This window comes from Pongo abelii, chromosome 1 (genome assembly GCF_028885655.2).
Source record: "Pongo abelii isolate AG06213 chromosome 1, NHGRI_mPonAbe1-v2.0_pri, whole genome shotgun sequence".
In the NCBI taxonomy this organism is placed as follows: domain Eukaryota; kingdom Metazoa; phylum Chordata; class Mammalia; order Primates; family Hominidae; genus Pongo; species Pongo abelii.
Window position 1 is genome coordinate 95,281,220 of NC_071985.2, and position 18,137 is coordinate 95,299,356.

Sequence of the window (18,137 nt, forward strand, 5' to 3'; positions counted from 1 at the left end):
GCGAAGGGCGGAGGTTGCAGTGAGCCGAGATCGCACCACTGCACTCCAGCCCGAGACTCCGTCTCGAAAAAAAAAAAAAAGCCAGGCGCCGTGGCAGGCGCCTGTAATCCCAGCTACTCGGGAGGCTGAGGCAGGAGAATCGCTTGAACCCGTAAGGCAGAGGTTGCAGTGAGCTGAGATCCAGCGCACCACTGCACTCTAGCTGGCTGCACTCTAGCTGGGGAGACAGAGCAAGACTCCGTCTCAAAAAAAAAAAAAAAAAAAAAAAGATGAGTCTCACACCTGTAATTCCAGCACTTTGGGCGGATCACCTGAGGTCAGGAATCTGAGACTAGCCTGGCCAACATTGTAAAACCCCTTCTCTACTAAAAATACAAAAATTACCCAGGTGTGCTGGTCCGCACCTTAATTCCAGCTAAGCGGGAGGCTGCAACCTCCGCTTCCCAGGTTCAAGCGATTCTCCTGGATTACAGGTGCCTGCCACCATGCCCAGCTAATTTTTGTGTTTTTAGTAGAGAGGGGGTTTCTCCAGGTTGGACAGCCTGGTCTCTAACTCCTGACCTCAGGTGATCCAGCCACCTCGACCTATGAAAGTGCTGGGATTACAAGTGTGAGCCACTGGGCCTGGGCAGTTATTTATCGATTATAAGCTAAACAAGGGGTGGGTTATTCATGCCTCTGCTTTGTAGACCATATAGAGTAACTCCCTGATGTTGACACAGCATGTGGTAGGAGTATAGCGTTGAAGACCACCAGAGGTCACTCTAGTTGCCATCTTGGTTTTGGTAGGTTTTGGCCAGTTTCTTTACTGCAATCTGTTTTATCAGCAAGGTCTTTATGACCTGTATCTTGAGCCAATCTCCTATCTCATCCTGTGACTTAGAATGCCTAAACCAACTGGAAATGCAGCCCAGTAGGTCTCAGCCTTATTTTACCCAGTCCCTATTCAAGATGGAGTTGCTCTGGTTCACGCACCTCTGACAATTATGCTAAGTGAAATAAGCCAGACTCAAAAGGACAGATACTGTATGATTCCATGTATATAAGGTACTGTCACCGGTGGAGGGTGTCCAGGTTCTTGGCATCTTGAACAAAGAATTGGACAAAACACGGCTGGGTGCAGTGGCTCACGCCTGTAATCCCAGCGCTTTGGGAGGCCAAGGTGGGCGGATCACGAGGTCAGCAGTTCAAGACCAGCCTGGCCAACATAGTGAAACCCCGTCTCTACTAAAAAAATCCAAAATTAGCCCCGCATGGTGGCGCACACCTGTAGTGCCAGCTACTCGAGAAGCTGAGGCAGGAGAATCGCTTGAACCCGGGAGGTGGAGGTTGTGGTGAACCGAGATCGCTCCGGGAGGAATGAACCAGGAGGAATGAACAACTCCAGATGCGCAGCTTTAACAGCTGTAACACTCACCGCGGAGGTCTGCAGCTTCACTCATGAGCCAGCGAGACCACGAACCCACCAGAAGGAAAAAACTCTGAACACATCTGAACATCAGAAGGAACAAACTCCGGACACGCCACCTTTAAGAACTGTAACACTCACTGCGAGGGTCCGCGGCTTCATTCTTGAAGTCAGTGAGACCAAGAACCCTCCAATTCCGGACACATGAGTCTGCGTGTGTGAGTGTGGATATTGTGTGAGTGTTAGAGTGGAGTACGTATTTGTGGGTGTGTGTGGAATGGTGGGGAGCTTTGTGTATGTTTACATGTGTGTATGTGTCTGACCAGGGGGCACCTCATCTGTGAAGCTGCCCTGACCTCCTGCCCTCGCTCACAATGCTCTGTTTCTCCTGGTGTCCCTCTGTGTGCTGAGCACAGTTCTGTTAGCTCCCCCCGACTTCCTTTATTAAACCTGACTGGCATCGCTCCTGTCTCCATCCCCACACTGAGCAGAGACCTGGGCCTAGTGGCCTCACCTCCTCCAGTCTGGCATGCATCGGGGCAGGGCCCATATGGGGGCTCAGTCCGTGCCTGTGGAATGAAAAGCCACCTGCGTTTGTGTCTGTGCATGTGTGAGTGTGGCTGTTGGAGCGTGTGCGTTTGTGGCAGGAGGGAGGGCTCTCAACTGACAAAGCTGAGTATTGTGTTTGGATGCTGGGCTTCTCTGTTTCTCACCCACAGGCCTCTTGCTCAGGGATGATCCTGTGACAAAGTGCAGACCATGCTTCATGTGGTCACTTGTGGACGAGGGTCAGCCAGACTGCTGAGGAAACTGGCCTGATTTCAGGTCAAAGTGTCTGTCCCTTAGCTGGACAGGACACAGGCTGCTTTGGAGAACTGCCCCCCACCTCCTGCTAATCCCTTGGGACTGGGATATCTTGGATTCCCATCCTCCCAACTGGTTCTGGAGTCAGTTCAATATTGCCAGACCACAGCTGGGTGTGGTGGCTCATGCCTGTAATCCCAGTACTTTGGGAGGTGAAGGTGGGTAGATCACTTGAGCCCAGGAGTTCTGCACCAGCCTGGACAAGGTGGTGAAACTCCATCTCTACAGAAAATACAAAAAAAAAATGAGCTGGGCATTGTGGTGTGTGCCTGTAGTCCCAACTACCTGGGACGTTGAGGTGGGAGGATCACCTGAGCCCAGGAGATTGAGGCTGCAGTGAGCAGAGATCATGACACTGCATTCCAGCCTGGGCTACAGGGGAAGGCCCTGTATCAAAAACAAAGTAATGCCAGACCATCCTTAAAGTCCCATGTCTCTGCCAACACCACAAGCACAAGGCCTGAATCCCCAGTCCCTGAAGTCTGCCACATTCTCTGTGGCTACAAATTTTGTCCCTCTTTATTTGTTCTGTCTTCTATATACAGAAAGATGAGGCCCCATGCTCATTTCCCCCAGCAAGTCCTCTCTACTATCTCTCTCTTTCTTTTCCAACTCCAGAGTCAGAGACTTCTCCCCTTCCCATCCACTGAAACAGTCCCAAGGGGCAGGCATGGAGCTTAGTGGTTACAGCTCGGGCTCTGGAGCTCCACTCTCTGGGCCTGAATCCCAGCTCCACTCCTGACAAGACTTTTAGCATCAGACAAGTGTATCGGGTAGGGTTTCTTCAGGAAATAAAGAATTCTCTTAAATTGGATAATTTGAAGGTGTTTCATAACAGGATTATATGAAGGAATGGGCAGGGTGTTGGTAAACCACAAGGGATAGTGCATTACCCCAGATCTAATAACAGTGGGCTTTGTTACCCCTGTAAGGGTCCAAGGGATAGGGAGAGAATGGTCCCTAGAATGGCAACTGGGGAGGTAAGTGCTCAACCTCACCCTCTCCATCTCATCTCCTATGGATGCCACTCTCCAAACCCTACAGATGCCACTGTGCAAAGCCGTCAGCCTCCTGGCCCCACAGCAGAGTGGAGAAGGAACACACCTGCTACAGCCCAGTTCCCTCATCTGTAAAACAGCCTGTTGATCCTACCTTCCTCCTAGGTTGTCACAATGATAAAAGGAGATGGTGTTCATGAGGCACGAACGCTGTTTCAGCACACAGGAAGTGTGCTCGATGAACAGCTCCAACTGTCTGACTATGGATTTTAATGATTAACTGGCTTCTCAAATTTAGCCTGTCAAAACAGAAAGCTTGAATTTCCCCTTACTTCAAACCTATTTCTTCCATAGTCTCAGTTAGTGGCACTACCATCTACCCAACTGCTCAAGCCAGACTCCTCGACACTAGAAGCCGCCCTCTCCATGGCTGTTTTGCCGTTCCACTCTGCTGGCTCTTCTCCAAAATGCATCTCCAAGCCGTCCCCCTCTCTTCATCTTCACTGCCAACATGCTAGTCCATCACCTACCACCCAGATTCTTCCTAAGCCCGCAGTAGTTCTGCCTGTACCTACCATCTGCTCTTTTTTTTTTTTTTTTTTTTTTTTTTTTTGAGATGCAGTTTTGCTCTTGTTGCCCAGGCTGGAGTGCAATGGCATGATCTCAGCTCACTGCAACCTCCGCCTCCCGGATTCAGGTGATTCTCCTGCCTCAGCTTCCCAGGTAGCTGGGATTACAGGCGCACACCACCACACCTGGCTAATTTTTTGTGTTTTTAGTAGAGACGAGGTTTCACCGTGTTAGCCAGGCTGGTCTCAAACTCCTGACCTCAGGTGATCCGCCTGCCTTGGCCTCCCAAAGTGCTGGGATTACAGGCTTGAGCCACCGCGCCCGGCTACCATCTATTCTTTTCCCAGCAGCGGGAGGGACCTAAACCATCAGTTGGATCATGTCCATCCCCTGGGTAAACCCACCACAGTACAAGATCCTGCTCAGGTCCCCTACCTTCACTATGGGCCACGACCCTGCACTCCAGGCACGCAGCCTCAATGCAGCTCTTTGTCTCCTTGGCACCAAGTTTTTTCTTCCTCAGAGCCTTGGCATATATTATTTCTGCCCCCGCCCCCCAGCCGTGGAAAATCCCCTTCCTCCATTTGCCCCCACTGGTTCCTTCTCATCCTTCAAATTTCAGCTTCAAAATAATCACTTCAAAGAGGCCTTCCTCAACCATCTCATCTTGTCTAAAATATATCCTCTAGGTCAGGCATGGTGGCGTGCACCTGTAATCCCAGCTACTCAGGAAGCTGAGGCATGAGAATCGCTTGAACCCAGGAGGCAGAGGTGGCAGTGAGCTGAGATCGTGCCATTGCACTCCAGCCTAGGTGACAAGAGTGAAACTCCGCTTCTAAAAAAAATAAATAAATAAAATAAAATACACCCCCTCTCTTCTCCCACTGGCTTCTGTGTTCCAGCACCCTGATCCATTACGTAGTAGCACTTGCAAGGTTTGTAGTTACATATTTATTTCTCTGATACTTGTTGATAGTCTGTCTCCCCACTATACTGTAAATCTCACAGAGGGCAAAGGCCCTGTCTGTTTTGCTCACCACTGTGTCCTTAGGGCCTGATACAGAGTAGGTGCTCGATAAAGATTGGACAGTGGGGAATGGGCAAATGGTAACTAATGAATGCTATGATGATGTTGATGCTATCAAAGACTTTCCAGAGAATCCCACCAGTTAGTATCAGCTGAACCCACAGCTAGTGTCACGCCAAAAGTGGCATCAGGGCAGCACTCACAAAGGATGCCCCAAACCATCCCAAGATGGGGCTGGTTGGGATTCCAGTGAATGAAGCACTAAATGCCAGGGCAATCAAGCCAAAGCATATATTAGGGGAACTTACCTACAAAACAGCTGCTGCACATCCTTGCTGTGGACAATGGGACAAAGGGTGTTCTACCCAGGTATGTTCTCAAGGAGGGGTTCGGGGTATGGTGTTTATAGGAGTGTTTAAGAAATTTGAGGCCAGTACTATGGCTCACACTTGTAATCCTGGCACTTTGGGAGACCAAGGCAGGAGGACCACTTGAGCACAAGCATTTAAGACCAACCTGGGCAACAGAGTGACACCAGTCTCTACAAAAATAAAAAGTCAGCACCTGTGGAAAGAAAGGAAAAAAATATTTTTAATAAATAAAAATTTAAAAAGTAGCCAGGCATGGTGGTGCACACCTGTAGTACCGGCTACTTGGGAGGCTGAGGTGGGAGGATCACTGGAGCCCAGGAAGTCAAGGCTACAGTGAGCCATGATCACACCAGTGCACTCCAGCCAGGGTGACAGAGTGAGACCCTTCAAAAAAAGAAAGAAAAAGAAAAAGAAAGAAAGAAAGAAAGAAAGAAAGAAAGAAAGAAGGAAGGAAGGAAGGAAGGAAGGAAGGAAGGAAGGAAGGAAGGAAGGAAGGAGAGAGAGAAAGAAAGAAAGAAAGAAGGAAGGAAGGAGAGAGAGAAAGAAAGAAAGAAAGAGAAAGAAAGAAGGAAGGAAGGAAGGAAAGAGAGAGAGAGAAAGAAAGAAAGAAAGGAAAGAAAGAAAGAAAGAAGGCTGGGCATGATGGCTGACACCTGTAACCCAGCAGTTTGAGAGGCCGAGGCTGGTGGATACTTGAGGCCAGAAGTTGGAGACCAGCCTGGACAACATGGTGAAACCCCGTCTTTACTAAAAATACAAAAATTAGGCCGGGCACAGTGGCTCACACCTGTAATCCCAGCACTTTGGGAGGCCGAGGCGGGCGGATCACCTGAGGTCAGGAGTTCGAGACCAGCCTGACCAACATGGTGAAACCCCGTCTCTATTAAAAATACAAAAATTAGCCAGGTGTGGTGGTGCATGCCTGTAATCCCAGCTACTCAGGAGGCTGAGACAGGATAATCGCTTGAACCCAGGAAGCAGAGGTTGCAGTGAGCCAAGATCACGCCACTGCACTCCAACCTGGGCAACAGAGTCAGACTCAGTCTCAAAAAAAAAAAGAAAAAAGAAAAACAAAATTAGCTGGGCATGGTGGTGCACGTCTGTAATCCCAGCTACTCGGGAGGCTGAGGCAGGAGGATTGCAGAGGTTGCAATGAACTGAGATTGAGCCACTGCACTCCAGCCTGGGTGACAGAGTGAGACTCTGTCAAAAAAAAAGAAAAAAGAAAAAGAAAGAAGGAAGGAAGGGAGTGAGGAAAGAAAATTTCCCTGGGGGTAGGAGCCTATAAGTTTAGCAAGATAGTCAATCTTTCAGTGTTTCCAGCAACAACCTAATCAAGTTTATCAGTGTCTGAGAATGTTCAAGGTACCATCTTGGGTTCAAACCTGTAGGCGAAAACATGCAGCTGGCCAGGTTTCAGAGTGGTGAAGGCACTCTGCATTTCTTGGTTGAGACAGAGAAAAAAAGTGGTCAGAACTGGGTGACCCTCCCCCCACCATACTATCACAGTGATCCCTTTTGCCTTTCTTCAGGCTCTAGCCCCACCCTACAGCCCCTGCTCCCTGGATTCACTAGGGCTAACTTCAGTAAAGTACAAAGAAAATGGGGCCATATGACTGGCCAAAAAAAAAAAAATCTGTTCACGTGGATGACCAGATGGTATAAATGGATTGAAAATTTATCAGGAAAAATGGATGAGAGGAAATGCCAGGAGACGAGGGCAGAGAGCAGGCAGTTCTGGGGGAGGGACTCTGTGGGGACAGGGTGGCCTACTGGGTGTGCCCCTTTTCTCTTCTCTGTCTCCCTTAGATAAGACCAGCAGTTTTGTCATCCTCTCCCTCTCATTCCACGGTCCCGCAGCCCCAGGCCCACACTGAAAGCATGTCGATCCAGAAGAACATATCATCCCTGCAGCTTCGGTCATGGGTCTCTAAGTCCCAAAGAGACTTAGCAAAGTCCATCCTGATTGGGGCTCCAGGAGGTAAGAAGGGGAGACAGAAACCATGGAACATAGGAGGAAAATGAGGGTGGAAACTAGGAGCCAAGGTGGAGGGTATAAATGATCCACATCAGCCACTGGCTAGGTGGGTTTTGGAGAGGAACATACGTTCTTCAGAGCCTCCCGTGTGTTAAATTATGGACCCTGGCCTGGGTCTTTTCCAGGCCCTAAAGGCAGGCCAGAGCTGCAGCATGTAGGCCACGGGGCACTCCCGTGGTTCCTGGACTCTGGCCCCTGGCATACAGGGCTTCCAGTGGAACAGGAGACACTGGTGACACTTTAACCAGTCTGCAGAACTGATCCCCAGCCCAGCCGGGCCTCACGCCTCTGACAACCCAACAGTGTGGAGCAGACCCACAAAGAGGGAGACCCAGAGAGGTGTGCAGTGGCATGGAAGGTGCGGCTGGAATCGGGGGCTCCTCTGAACTGGGCTGGGTCAAGCTACAGGAACCTCTGTGTCTGTAGCAGCTTTAAGAAGCCTGGGGAGACTCAGAGGATGGGGTGGGGAAGCCAGCCAGTAGCCAGGGGTTGGAACGGAGAAAACAGAGACCTTCGGAGCAGGAACTGGGTGATTCTGGGTCTGCATAGGGTGAGGCTGCTGGGCCTCACCCCTAGACATCAAGGGGTGGTGGGGTTGAGGGGCATCAGTAGCTGCAGGTCGGGGGGTCCTGGGTTGTGCGGGGTCAGTATAACTGAGTGGTCAAGAACTTGGGCTAGAGTTAGTCAGACCTAGATTTGGATCCTAGCTGATCCATACTTAGAAGCTGTGTGATATTGGACCATTTATTTCATCTTTCTCAGCCTCTGTTTCTTTATCCATAAAATTGGATAATTATAGAACATTTAACAGTACCTGCTTTATAGGATCCTTGTGATGTAATAAGATAATATATGCATGATGCCCAGCTCATAAGAAGGGAAGGAATAGAGGGTATGCTGAGAGACGAAGGCATGGGGAGGAAGGGTAGGTGACATGCAGTCCCTGAGCCCCTTCTACCACAGGGCCAGCGGGGTATCTGCGGCGGGCCAGTGTGGCCCAACTGACCCAGGAGCTGGGCACTGCCTTCTTCCAGCAGCAGCAGCTGCCAGCTGCTATGGCAGACACCTTCCTGGAACACCTCTGCCTACTGGACATCGACTCCGAGCCCGTGGCTGCTCGCAGTACCAGCATCATTGCCACCATCGGTAAACACTCCCATCCCCCTGCAGCCTCACAGGGTCTATTGGTGTTTCTTGAGGTGCTTCTTCATCTTTTGTCTCCTTTGAGACTTCCCCATGTTTGACACCGTCATTCATTCAACAAAAATTTGTTGAGCATATAGTAGACAAGATTTTGGGCCCTGGGAGTAGATCAGTGAAAAAAACAGACAAAAATCCCTACCCTTGGGGAGCTGACAGTCTAGCTGAGTGTGACAATAAATAGTAACCACAATAAATTATTTAAAATAAGTAAATTATTTATTCCCTTAGAAAGTGAGGCCGGGCGTGGTGGCTCATGCCTGTAATCGCAGCATTTTCGGAGGCCAAGGTGGGAAGATCACCTGAGGTCCGGAGTTCGAGACTAGCCTGACCAACATGGAGAAACCCCATCTCTACTAAAAATACAAAATTAGCCGGGCATGGTGGTGCATGCCTGCAATCCCAGCTACTCAGGAGGCTGAAGCAGGAGAATTGCTTGAACCCAGGAGGCAGAGGCTGTGGTGAGCCCAGATCGCACCATTGCATTCCAGCCTGGGCAACAAGAGAAAAACTCCATCTCACAAAAAAAAAAAAAGTGGGCTGGGCTCAGTGGTTCATGCTTGTAATCCCAGCACTTTAGGAGGCCAAGGTTGGCAGATCGCTTGAGCCCAGGAGTTTGAGACCAGTCTGGGCAAATGGCAAAACCCATCTCTACAAAAAATACAAAAATTAGTTGAGTGTGGTGGTGCATGCATGTAGTCCCAGCTACTTAGGAAGCTGAGGCGGGAGGATCACTTAAGCCCAGGAGGTCAAGGCTGCAGTGAGTCATGATCGAGCCACTGTACTCCAGCCTAGGTGACAGATGAGACCCAAGAAAGAAAGAGAGAAAGAGAGAAAAAGAGAAAGAAAGAAAGAGAGAGAGAGAAGGAAGGAAGGAAAGGAAGGAAGAAGGCAGGCAAGAAAGAAAGAAAGAGTGAAAGTTGGCCGGGCGCGGTGGCTCACACCTATAATCCCAGCACTTTGGGAGGCTGAGGCAGGTGGATCACCTGAGGTCAGGGGTCCGAAACCAGCCTGGCTAACATGGTGAAACTCTGTTTCTACTAAAAATACAAAAAATTAGCCAGGCATGGTGGCATGTGCCTATAATCCCAGCTACTCGGGAGGCTGAGGCAGGGGAATCGCTTGAACCCGGGAGACAGAGACTGCATTGAGCCAAGATCATGCCATTGCACTCCAGTTTGGGCAACAGAGTGAAACTGTTTTTTTTTTTTTAAAAAAAAAAAAAAAAAGCCGGGCGCGGTGGCTCACGCCTGTAATCCCAGCACTTTGGGAGGCCGAGGTGGGCGGATCACCTGAGGTCAGGAGTTTGAGACCAGCCTCGACATGGAGAAACCCCATCTCTACTAAAAATACAAAAAATTATCCGGGCATGGTGGTGCATGCCTGTAATCCCAGCTACTCGGGAGGCTAAGGCAGGAGAATTGCTTGAACCTGGGAGGCGGAGGTTGCGGTGAGCCGAGATCGTGCCATTGCACCCCAGCCTGGGCAACAAGAGCGCAACTCTGTCTCAAAAAAAAAAAAAAGGCCGGGTGTGGTGTTTCATGCCTGTAATCCCAGCACTTTGGGAGGCCGAGGCAGACTGATCACGAGGTCAATCGAGACCATCCTGGCCAACATGGTGAAACCCCATCTCTAATAAAAATACAAAAATTAGCTGGGTGTGGTGGCACATGCCTGTAGTCCCAGCTACTCGGAAGGCTGAGGCAGGAGAATTACTTGAATCGGAAGGCAGGGAGCAGAGATCGCGCCACTGTCCTCCAGCCTGACAGAGCGAGATTCCGTCTAAAAAAAAAAAGAAAAGAAAAGAAAAGAAAGAAAAAGTGAAAGTTTTAAGTGCTATGGGGAAAGAAATCAAGTATGGTAAGGGCATCAGGGGTACAAGGGTGAAGACAGGTTGCAGCCCTAAATAGGGAGGTCAGGTACCCATTATTGAGAAAATGAGACCTAAGGGAAGACTTGAAGGAGAGAATTAGCCATGCAGAGATATGGGGGAAGAGAATTCCAGGAAGAAGAATCAGTCAGTGCCAAGGCCTAAGTCAAGGAGGTTAGAAGAGCTAGAAACCATCAAGGGGGAAGAGCGGCAGACATGAAGAGACTGTGCGGACAGGAAGATCAGGTGGGGCTTTGTAGGCCATTTTTAGAATTTGAGTTGCATTTTCCTCCGAGTGAAATGAGAAACTGCTGCAGGGTTTTGAGCAGGGGAATGACAAGCTCTTATTTATGTTTTAATAGAACCTCCCCTACCCTGCTGCTGTACTGAAAATAGATGGGGGGTGGGGGGAAGGGTGCCCCTGCAGTATTTCTGGCTCAGACCAGTTGGCGGCAGCGAGGTGGTGAGAAGTGGTCAGATTCTGAATGTATTTTGCAGGTAGAGCTGACAGGATTTGCTAATTGATTGGATATGGGGTAAGGAATGTGGGCGAGAAAGAAAGGAGTCAAAGGCAACAGGTGACTCTGAGGTTTTTGCCATGAGGAACTGGAAGGATGCATTAGCCACTGAGCAGGAAAGACTGTGGTGGAAGGGGTTGTGAGGAGAGCAGAAGTTTGCTTGGGACATGTTGAGTCTGAGGTGCATATTAGCCATCCAAATGTGATAGAGGGGGCAGTCAGGTACACAACTCTGGGTTTGGGAGAAAGGTCCGGATTGGAGAGACATTTGGGAGTTGGCTACATATAGATGGTATCTCAAGCCATGAGACTAGTTGAGATCACCAAAGGAGTGTAGGTGAAATGACAGAGAAGAGAACAGGGTATCTAACGTTAAGGGGAGAAACAAGGAAAGGAGACTGGGAAAGAGCAGCTAGTGAGGTAGGAGTCAACCAAGAGAGGGTGCGGCCCTGGAGGTCAGGTGAAGACAGTGTGTCAAAGAAGGATGTATGTTCAGGCTGCTGACGGGCCAATAGAGGAGGACTGAGCATTGAGCATTACACTGAGCAACAACACAGAGGTTCTTGGTGACCTTGACAAGAACAGATGCAGTGGAGAGATGGAGGCCAACGCCTGAGTAGGGTGGGTTCAAGGGAGAATGGGGGAGGGGAACTGGAGGCAGCAAGTACAGATAACTCTTGCAATGAGTTTTGCTGCAAGAGAGAGCAAAAACTGGGACTCAGGGGAAACCAGGGGATTAAGAGAATTTTTTTTTAATGATGAAAGAACAGTAGGTTTACATGCTGATGGGGATGATCCAGTAAAAAAGGAAAACATGGCTGGGCACGGTGAGTCACACCTGTAATCCCAGCATTTTGGGAGGGCGAGGCAGGTGGATCACCTGAGGTCAAGAGTTCAAGATCAGCCTGGCCAGCATGGTGAAACCCCTTCTCTACTAAAAATACAAAAAAATTAGCCAGGCGTGGTAGTGCACACCTGTAATCCCAGCTACTCAGGAGGCTGAGGCAGGATAATCGCTTGAACTGGGGAGGCAGAGGTTGCAGTGAGCCGAGATGGTGCCACTGCACTCCAGCCTGGGTGACAAGAGTGAAACTCCCCCCGTCTCAAAAAAAAAAAGAAAGAAAAAGAAAAGGAAAACATGGGTGTCACAGAGGACCACACAATGGCTTAATTTATGCCCTTGAGCAGGTAAGAAGGAGGAGACCTAGTGCACAAGTGGAAAGACAGATAGGGACCAGAGAATGAGCCAACCTGCTCTCAGCTAGCAGCTGCCCCATAGCAGCGCAGGCATGGGATAGAACTCAGCTCTCCTCAGTCCATGAGGCCTCCTAGCTCTAAAAGCCGGCACCCAAACGCCCACATCTGGCTCCCAGCCCCTGCCCTACACCCCATACCCTGGGGTAGCCAGGCAAGCAGCACTTACATACATCACATGCCCACACAGTGACCTCAGGCCTGGCGGAGGGCACTGCCCTCCGATTTCCACAGTGCTGCCTCCCCAAGGGGATGGATGTTGGCTGGAGAGGGAAGGGGAGTCTGTGATCTGTGGGCAGGGGTTGCATCAGGGAATAAAGGTCAGGTAACAGGACGTCTGTGGCGTGGGGCGTTCAGAGAGTAGTAATGGGTTGGGTTTGGTTGCCTCTCATGTTCTGGGGGAATGTTGTCTGAACGTGAATCTTTGGTTCTAGGGCCTGCATCTCGCTCCGTGGAGCGCCTCAAGGAGATGATCAAGGCCGGGATGAACATTGCGCGACTCAACTTCTCCCACGGCTCCCACGAGGTGCGGGACGGGCCGCCGGGCAATGGGTGGGGCAGGAGGATGCCTCGAGGTCCTGGCCACCTTCCCCTGAAACCCTCGCTCCGCTCCCTCCCCCAGTACCACGCTGAGTCCATCGCCAACGTCCGGGAGGCGGTGGAGAGCTTTGCAGCTTCCCCGCTCAGCTACCGGCCCGTGGCCATCGCCCTGGACACCAAGGGACCGGAGATCCGCACTGGGATCCTGCAGGGGGTGAGCAGTGGAGCTGCGACTCGCCGGGCCGGGGCCGGAAAGGCGGTGCCCGTAGGGCTGGGCCCAGGCGTGGGAAGGGGCGGGTCCCGGACTCCCGGGCTCAGAACTCACATCTCCTCTGGCTCCGTCCTTAGGGTCCAGAGTCGGAAGTGGAGCTGGTGAAGGGCTCCCAAGTGCTGGTGACTGTGGACCCCGCGTTCCGGACGCGGGGGAACGCGAACACCGTGTGGGTGGACTACCCCAATATTGTCCGGGTCGTGCCGGTGGGGGGCCGCATCTACATTGACGACGGGCTCATCTCCCTAGTGGTCCAGAAAATCGGTGCGGACGCGCCTCCCGCCCTGACCACATCCGTGCGCTGGGCACATTCCCTTCTCCTTGGCTCCCCCATCAGCCCTCAGACCGATCACACCTTCCCCTGGCCACGCGTTTTTGCCAGCCCGTCCCAGGAGTCCCCAGAGTGTAGACTCCGCGCTCACCCTGGGTTTGGGCTGGACTACGAGTGGGTCGTTTCTTCCACGGACGTCCATCTGTGCCTCTTCCGGGCGAAGCCCAGAACAAGGGCGGAGAGACGAGGAGGACATGGTTCCTGACCTCCTGCGGATCCAAGCCCCAGTGTCCTCTGCTGTAACTGTGCCCCGTCCTCACCCCTGACCGCAGCTGGCTCTCTCCATGTCCGCAGGCCCAGAGGGACTGGTGACCCAAGTGGAGAACGGTGGCGTCCTGGGCAGCCGGAAGGGCGTGAACTTGCCAGGGGCCCAGGTGGACTTGCCCGGGCTGTCCGAGCAGGACGTCCGAGACCTGCGCTTCGGGGTGGAGCATGGCGTGGACATCGTCTTTGCCTCCTTTGTGCGGAAAGCCAGCGACGTGGCTGCCGTCAGGGCTGCTCTGGGTCCGGAAGGACACGGCATCAAGATCATCAGCAAAATTGAGAACCACGAAGGCGTGAAGAGGTGAGGCTTGGGCTCTGTTCCCCTTCGGCCCTGTCGCTATTCCCCATCACCTTTCTTCTCCCGCCTGCCTCTGCCTTGATTCTCCCAACCTCTCAGGTTTGATGAAATCCTGGAGGTGAGCGACGGCATCATGGTGGCACGGGGGGACCTAGGCATCGAGATCCCAGCAGAGAAGGTTTTCCTGGCTCAGAAGATGATGATCGGGCGCTGCAACTTGGCCGGCAAGCCTGTTGTCTGTGCCACACAGGTCTGGAGTGAGCCCTTGAGGTTCGGCACTCTGGGTTTTAGGGTTTTAGGGACACCTGTGGGTGAATACCCACACTGTAGGGGTTTGTTTTGTTTTGTTTTGTTTTTTGAGATGGAGTCTCACTCTGTCATCCAGGCTGGAGAGCAGTGACGCAATCTCTGCTCACTGCAACCTCCGCCTCTTGGATTCAAGCAATTCTTCTGCCTCAGCCTCCCAAGTAGCTGGGATTACAGGTGACCGCCACCATGCCAGGCTACTTTCTGTATTTTTAGTAGAGACGGGGTTTCACCATGTTGGCCAGACTGGCCTCGAACTCCTGACCTCAGGTGATCTACTTGCCTTGGCCTCCCAAAGTGCTGGGATTACAGGTGTGAGCCACTGCGCCCAGCCCACACTGTCGTTTGAGGATCACTTGTCAGCAAAATGTGCTATAAACCTACAAAGTTAAATATACTTTGACCCCTATTTTCAGGGGTTGTGACTATGACCCTGGATTTTGGGACACTCTGAGAGTGTGGGTGTCAGAGAAGTAGCTTAGGCAGGGTCCCCAGTCACAGTGTGACTCCTACAACTTTGACGTCCACGCTGTCCCCCAGATGCTGGAGAGCATGATTACCAAGCCCCGGCCAACGAGGGCAGAGACAAGCGATGTCGCCAACGCTGTGCTGGATGGGGCTGACTGCATCATGCTGTCAGGGGAGACTGCCAAGGGCAACTTCCCTGTGGAAGCCGTGAAGATGCAGCATGCGGTAGGAGCTCAGAATGAAAAGCAAATGGGCCAGGGAACCAAATCCCTTCCATACCCCAGTGCCCCTTCCCAGCCTAACATTCTGGCACCTGCAGATTGCCCGGGAGGCAGAGGCCGCAGTGTACCACCGGCAGCTGTTTGAGGAGCTACGTCGGGCAGCGCCACTAAGCCGTGATCCCACTGAGGTCACCGCCATTGGCGCTGTGGAGGCTGCCTTCAAGTGCTGTGCTGCTGCCATCATTGTGCTGACCACAACTGGCCGGTGAGGGGGATACTGGGAACGTCCAGATGGAGCTTTGGGTCAGGGGTAGGCTGGGATGGGCCCCAGGCCTGGGTTTAGTCTGGTCACCAGGGGTGAAGAGTGTCCACTTGAGACAAGAGGAGAGGCAGCAATGACAGCTGGAGGCCAGGACAGACAGAATGCCAGTGAGCTTCTGGGGGCTGGAAGGGGACAGCGGCATCACTGGGCACATTGGCTTCAAGGCCATTTGGTCTCCTGGGGCTCAGAGGCAAGTCCATTCGGCCCATAGAGCCTACCAATGCTGAGGTACTGCAGAAGGGTCCAGTAGGTCTGAGTTTAAGTCTTTACTCGGAAATGTAGCTCTATTAGCCTGCTCTCTTTCCTCATGAACAGGACAGAGTAATGATTTGTTCTTCATGGGGTTGCCAGGATTAACAGGCGATATTAAGTACTAGATAGTACTTAATATCTATATAGTAAATTAAGCACATAATGCACTTTCTCAAAAGGGTTTTATACTCTTGTTTTTTTTGTTTGTTTGTTTTGTTTTGTTTTTCTTTTGAGAACGACGGCTCGCTCTGTTGCTCAGGCTGGAGTACAATGGCACAATCTCGGCTCACCACAACCTTCACCTCCCAGGTTCAAGTGATTCTCCTGCCTCAGCCTTCTGAGTAGCTGGGATTACAGGCACATGCCACCACACCCGGCTAATTTTTTGTATTTTTAGTATAGACAGGGTTTCGTCATGTTAGCCAGGCCGGTCTCAATCTTCTGACCTCAGGTGATCCACCCTCCTTGGCCTCCCAAAGTGCTGGGATTATAGGCATGAGCCACTGTGCCTGGCTAGCTTTTATATTTCTTAAAGAGATTTCTCCTTATTATCTCATTTGATATATCTGTATTATCTCATGTCTTTCTTGTGTGGTAGGGAGGACAGGCATTCTTTTTTTTTTTTTTTCTTAATACAGAGATGGGGTCTCACTATGTTGCCTAGGCTGGTCTCCAGCTCCTGGGCTCAAACAAATTCTCCCATCTCGGCCTCCCAAAGTGCTGGGATTACAGGCATGAGCCACCGCACCCGGCCTGGGAGGCAGGCACTCATTTTACAGGTGAGAACACCAAGGCCCAGAGAAGTATGATGACTTACCCAGGGTCACACAGCTTGTTAGTGACACCTGGAACTAGAACCCAGACTCTCCTTTCCTGGTTCACCACTCTCTTGCTGTTCTGGGCTGACCTTCTCTGCCTCCTCCAGCTCAGCCCAGCTTCTGTCTCGGTACCGACCTCGGGCAGCAGTCATTGCTGTCACCCGCTCTGCCCAGGCTGCCCGCCAGGTCCACTTATGCCGAGGAGTCTTCCCCTTGCTTTACCGTGAACCTCCAGAAGCCATATGGGCAGATGATGTAGATCGCCGGGTGCAATTTGGCATTGAAAGTGGTGAGCTACCTAGACCTTCCCCGCCACTCCTACCATTTGTATCAGGAGTCCCCCAACCCAGCTTCCCATACCCACTCAAAGGGCCTTGCCTCTCTCCTGTGGTGCCAGGTTTTCCCTGTGAGAGTCACTAAGACTGAGATATCAGTCTGGCATATCACAAATACCTCTTCCATCAGCATAGCCACACAGGCAGACGGCCATGCTACTTAGCAACACACTCTGCCCTAGCCCACGGATACTCCTGCACCTTTTTTTTTTTTTTTTTTTTTTTGAGAGAGAGTCTTGCTCTGTCACCAGGCTGGAGTGCAGTGGTGCGATCTCGGCTCATTGCAACCTCTGCCTCCCGGGTTCAAGTGATTCTCCCACCTTAGCTTCCTGAGTAGCTGGGACTATGGGCGTGTGCCACCATGCCCGGATAATTTTTGTATTTTTAGTAGAGATGGGGTTTCACCATGTTGGCCAGGATGATCTCGATGTCTTGACCTCGTGATCCGCCTGCCTCGGACTCCCAGAGTGCTGGGATTACAGGCGTCAGCCACCGTGCCGGCATCTCTTACACCTTTAATATACTGCAGTGGTCACATTCCCTGTGTGCCACCCGTGGGACATACTTCACTGCCTCATTCCCTACAGGGTGGCCTTGATGTGGTGAAAGGTGGTGGCTGGTTCTCGTTACAGGGCTGGCCTGGTCCCTCAATGACTAATTTTCTTTCTTTCTTTCTTTTCTTCTTTTATTATTATTATTATTATTATTATTACTATTATTATTATTATTTTGAGATGGAGTCTTGCTCTGTCGCCCAGGCTGGAGTGCAGTGGCACGATCTCGGCTCACTGCAACATCTACCTCCTGAGTTCAAGCGATTCTCCTGCCTCAGCCTCCTGGGTAGCTGGGATTACAGGCATGCGCCACCACACCCAGCTGATTTTTATATTTTTAGTAGAGACAAGGTTTCACCATGTTGGCCAGGTTGGTCTCGAACTCCTGACCTCAGGTGATCTGCCTGCCTTGGCTTCCCAAAGTGTGGGATTACAGGTGTGAGCCACCACACCTGTCCAATGATTTGTTTTCTTTCCCTCCCCCAGGAAAGCTCCGTGGCTTCCTCCGTGTTGGAGACCTGGTGATTGTGGTGACAGGCTGGCGACCTGGCTCCGGCTACACCAACATCATGCGGGTGCTGAGCATATCCTGACACGCCCCTCCCTCCTCTGGCCCAGCCTACCCCTGTACCCCATCCCTTCCTCCCCAGTCTACATTCTCCAGCCCACACCCCTCCAAAGCTCCACCTTTAAGTCCTCCCTTCTCTATTCCTGACCCTCCCTACCTGAGGCCTATCTGAGACTATATCTGTCATCTAGCCCCATTCGAGGTTGCCCCGTCCCCGTCTCCATTTCACACAGGTCCTGAAAGTCTGTGTCCAATTATGCACTGGCCACCCAACAGCACCAATTGTACATTCCCTGCATCCAATCTGCTCAGCAGGCCCTAAGATGCCTTGAGTCTTTAATCCCAGTTTGGCTGGTTAATTCCATAACCCCAGGCATCCCATACCTTGGGGTGGGGGAGAGGGGAGACAGGGCAATCTTGTCCACAGTCTCCCATTCTCATATGTGGCCCTCATGATAATCTGGGCATCTC

At 51.5% G+C, this 18,137-nt stretch overlaps 1 protein-coding gene across 2 annotated transcripts; it reads left to right on the forward strand.

Annotated features, from left to right (window-relative positions):
- The first annotated feature begins 7,053 nt into the window (after nt 1-7,053).
- PKLR (pyruvate kinase L/R) lies at nt 7,054-18,004 on the forward strand. 2 transcript variants are annotated; one of them, XM_024247188.2, is made up of 12 exons: nt 7,120-7,219; nt 7,545-7,634; nt 8,240-8,422; nt 12,553-12,644; nt 12,741-12,872; nt 13,007-13,193; nt 13,555-13,825; nt 13,922-14,072; nt 14,669-14,821; nt 14,916-15,082; nt 16,317-16,498; nt 17,585-18,003. In XM_024247188.2, exons 1-12 carry the CDS (start codon nt 7,120-7,122, stop codon nt 17,689-17,691), a joined length of 1,815 nt encoding a protein of 604 aa, XP_024102956.2. In that variant the 3' UTR covers nt 17,692-18,003. The 2 variants fall into 2 exon arrangements, with proteins under 2 accessions (XP_024102961.2, XP_024102956.2); XM_024247193.2 differs by lacking the exon at nt 7,545-7,634 and having other exon boundaries at nt 7,054-7,219; nt 17,585-18,004.
- The last annotated feature ends 133 nt before the right edge of the window (nt 18,005-18,137 follow it).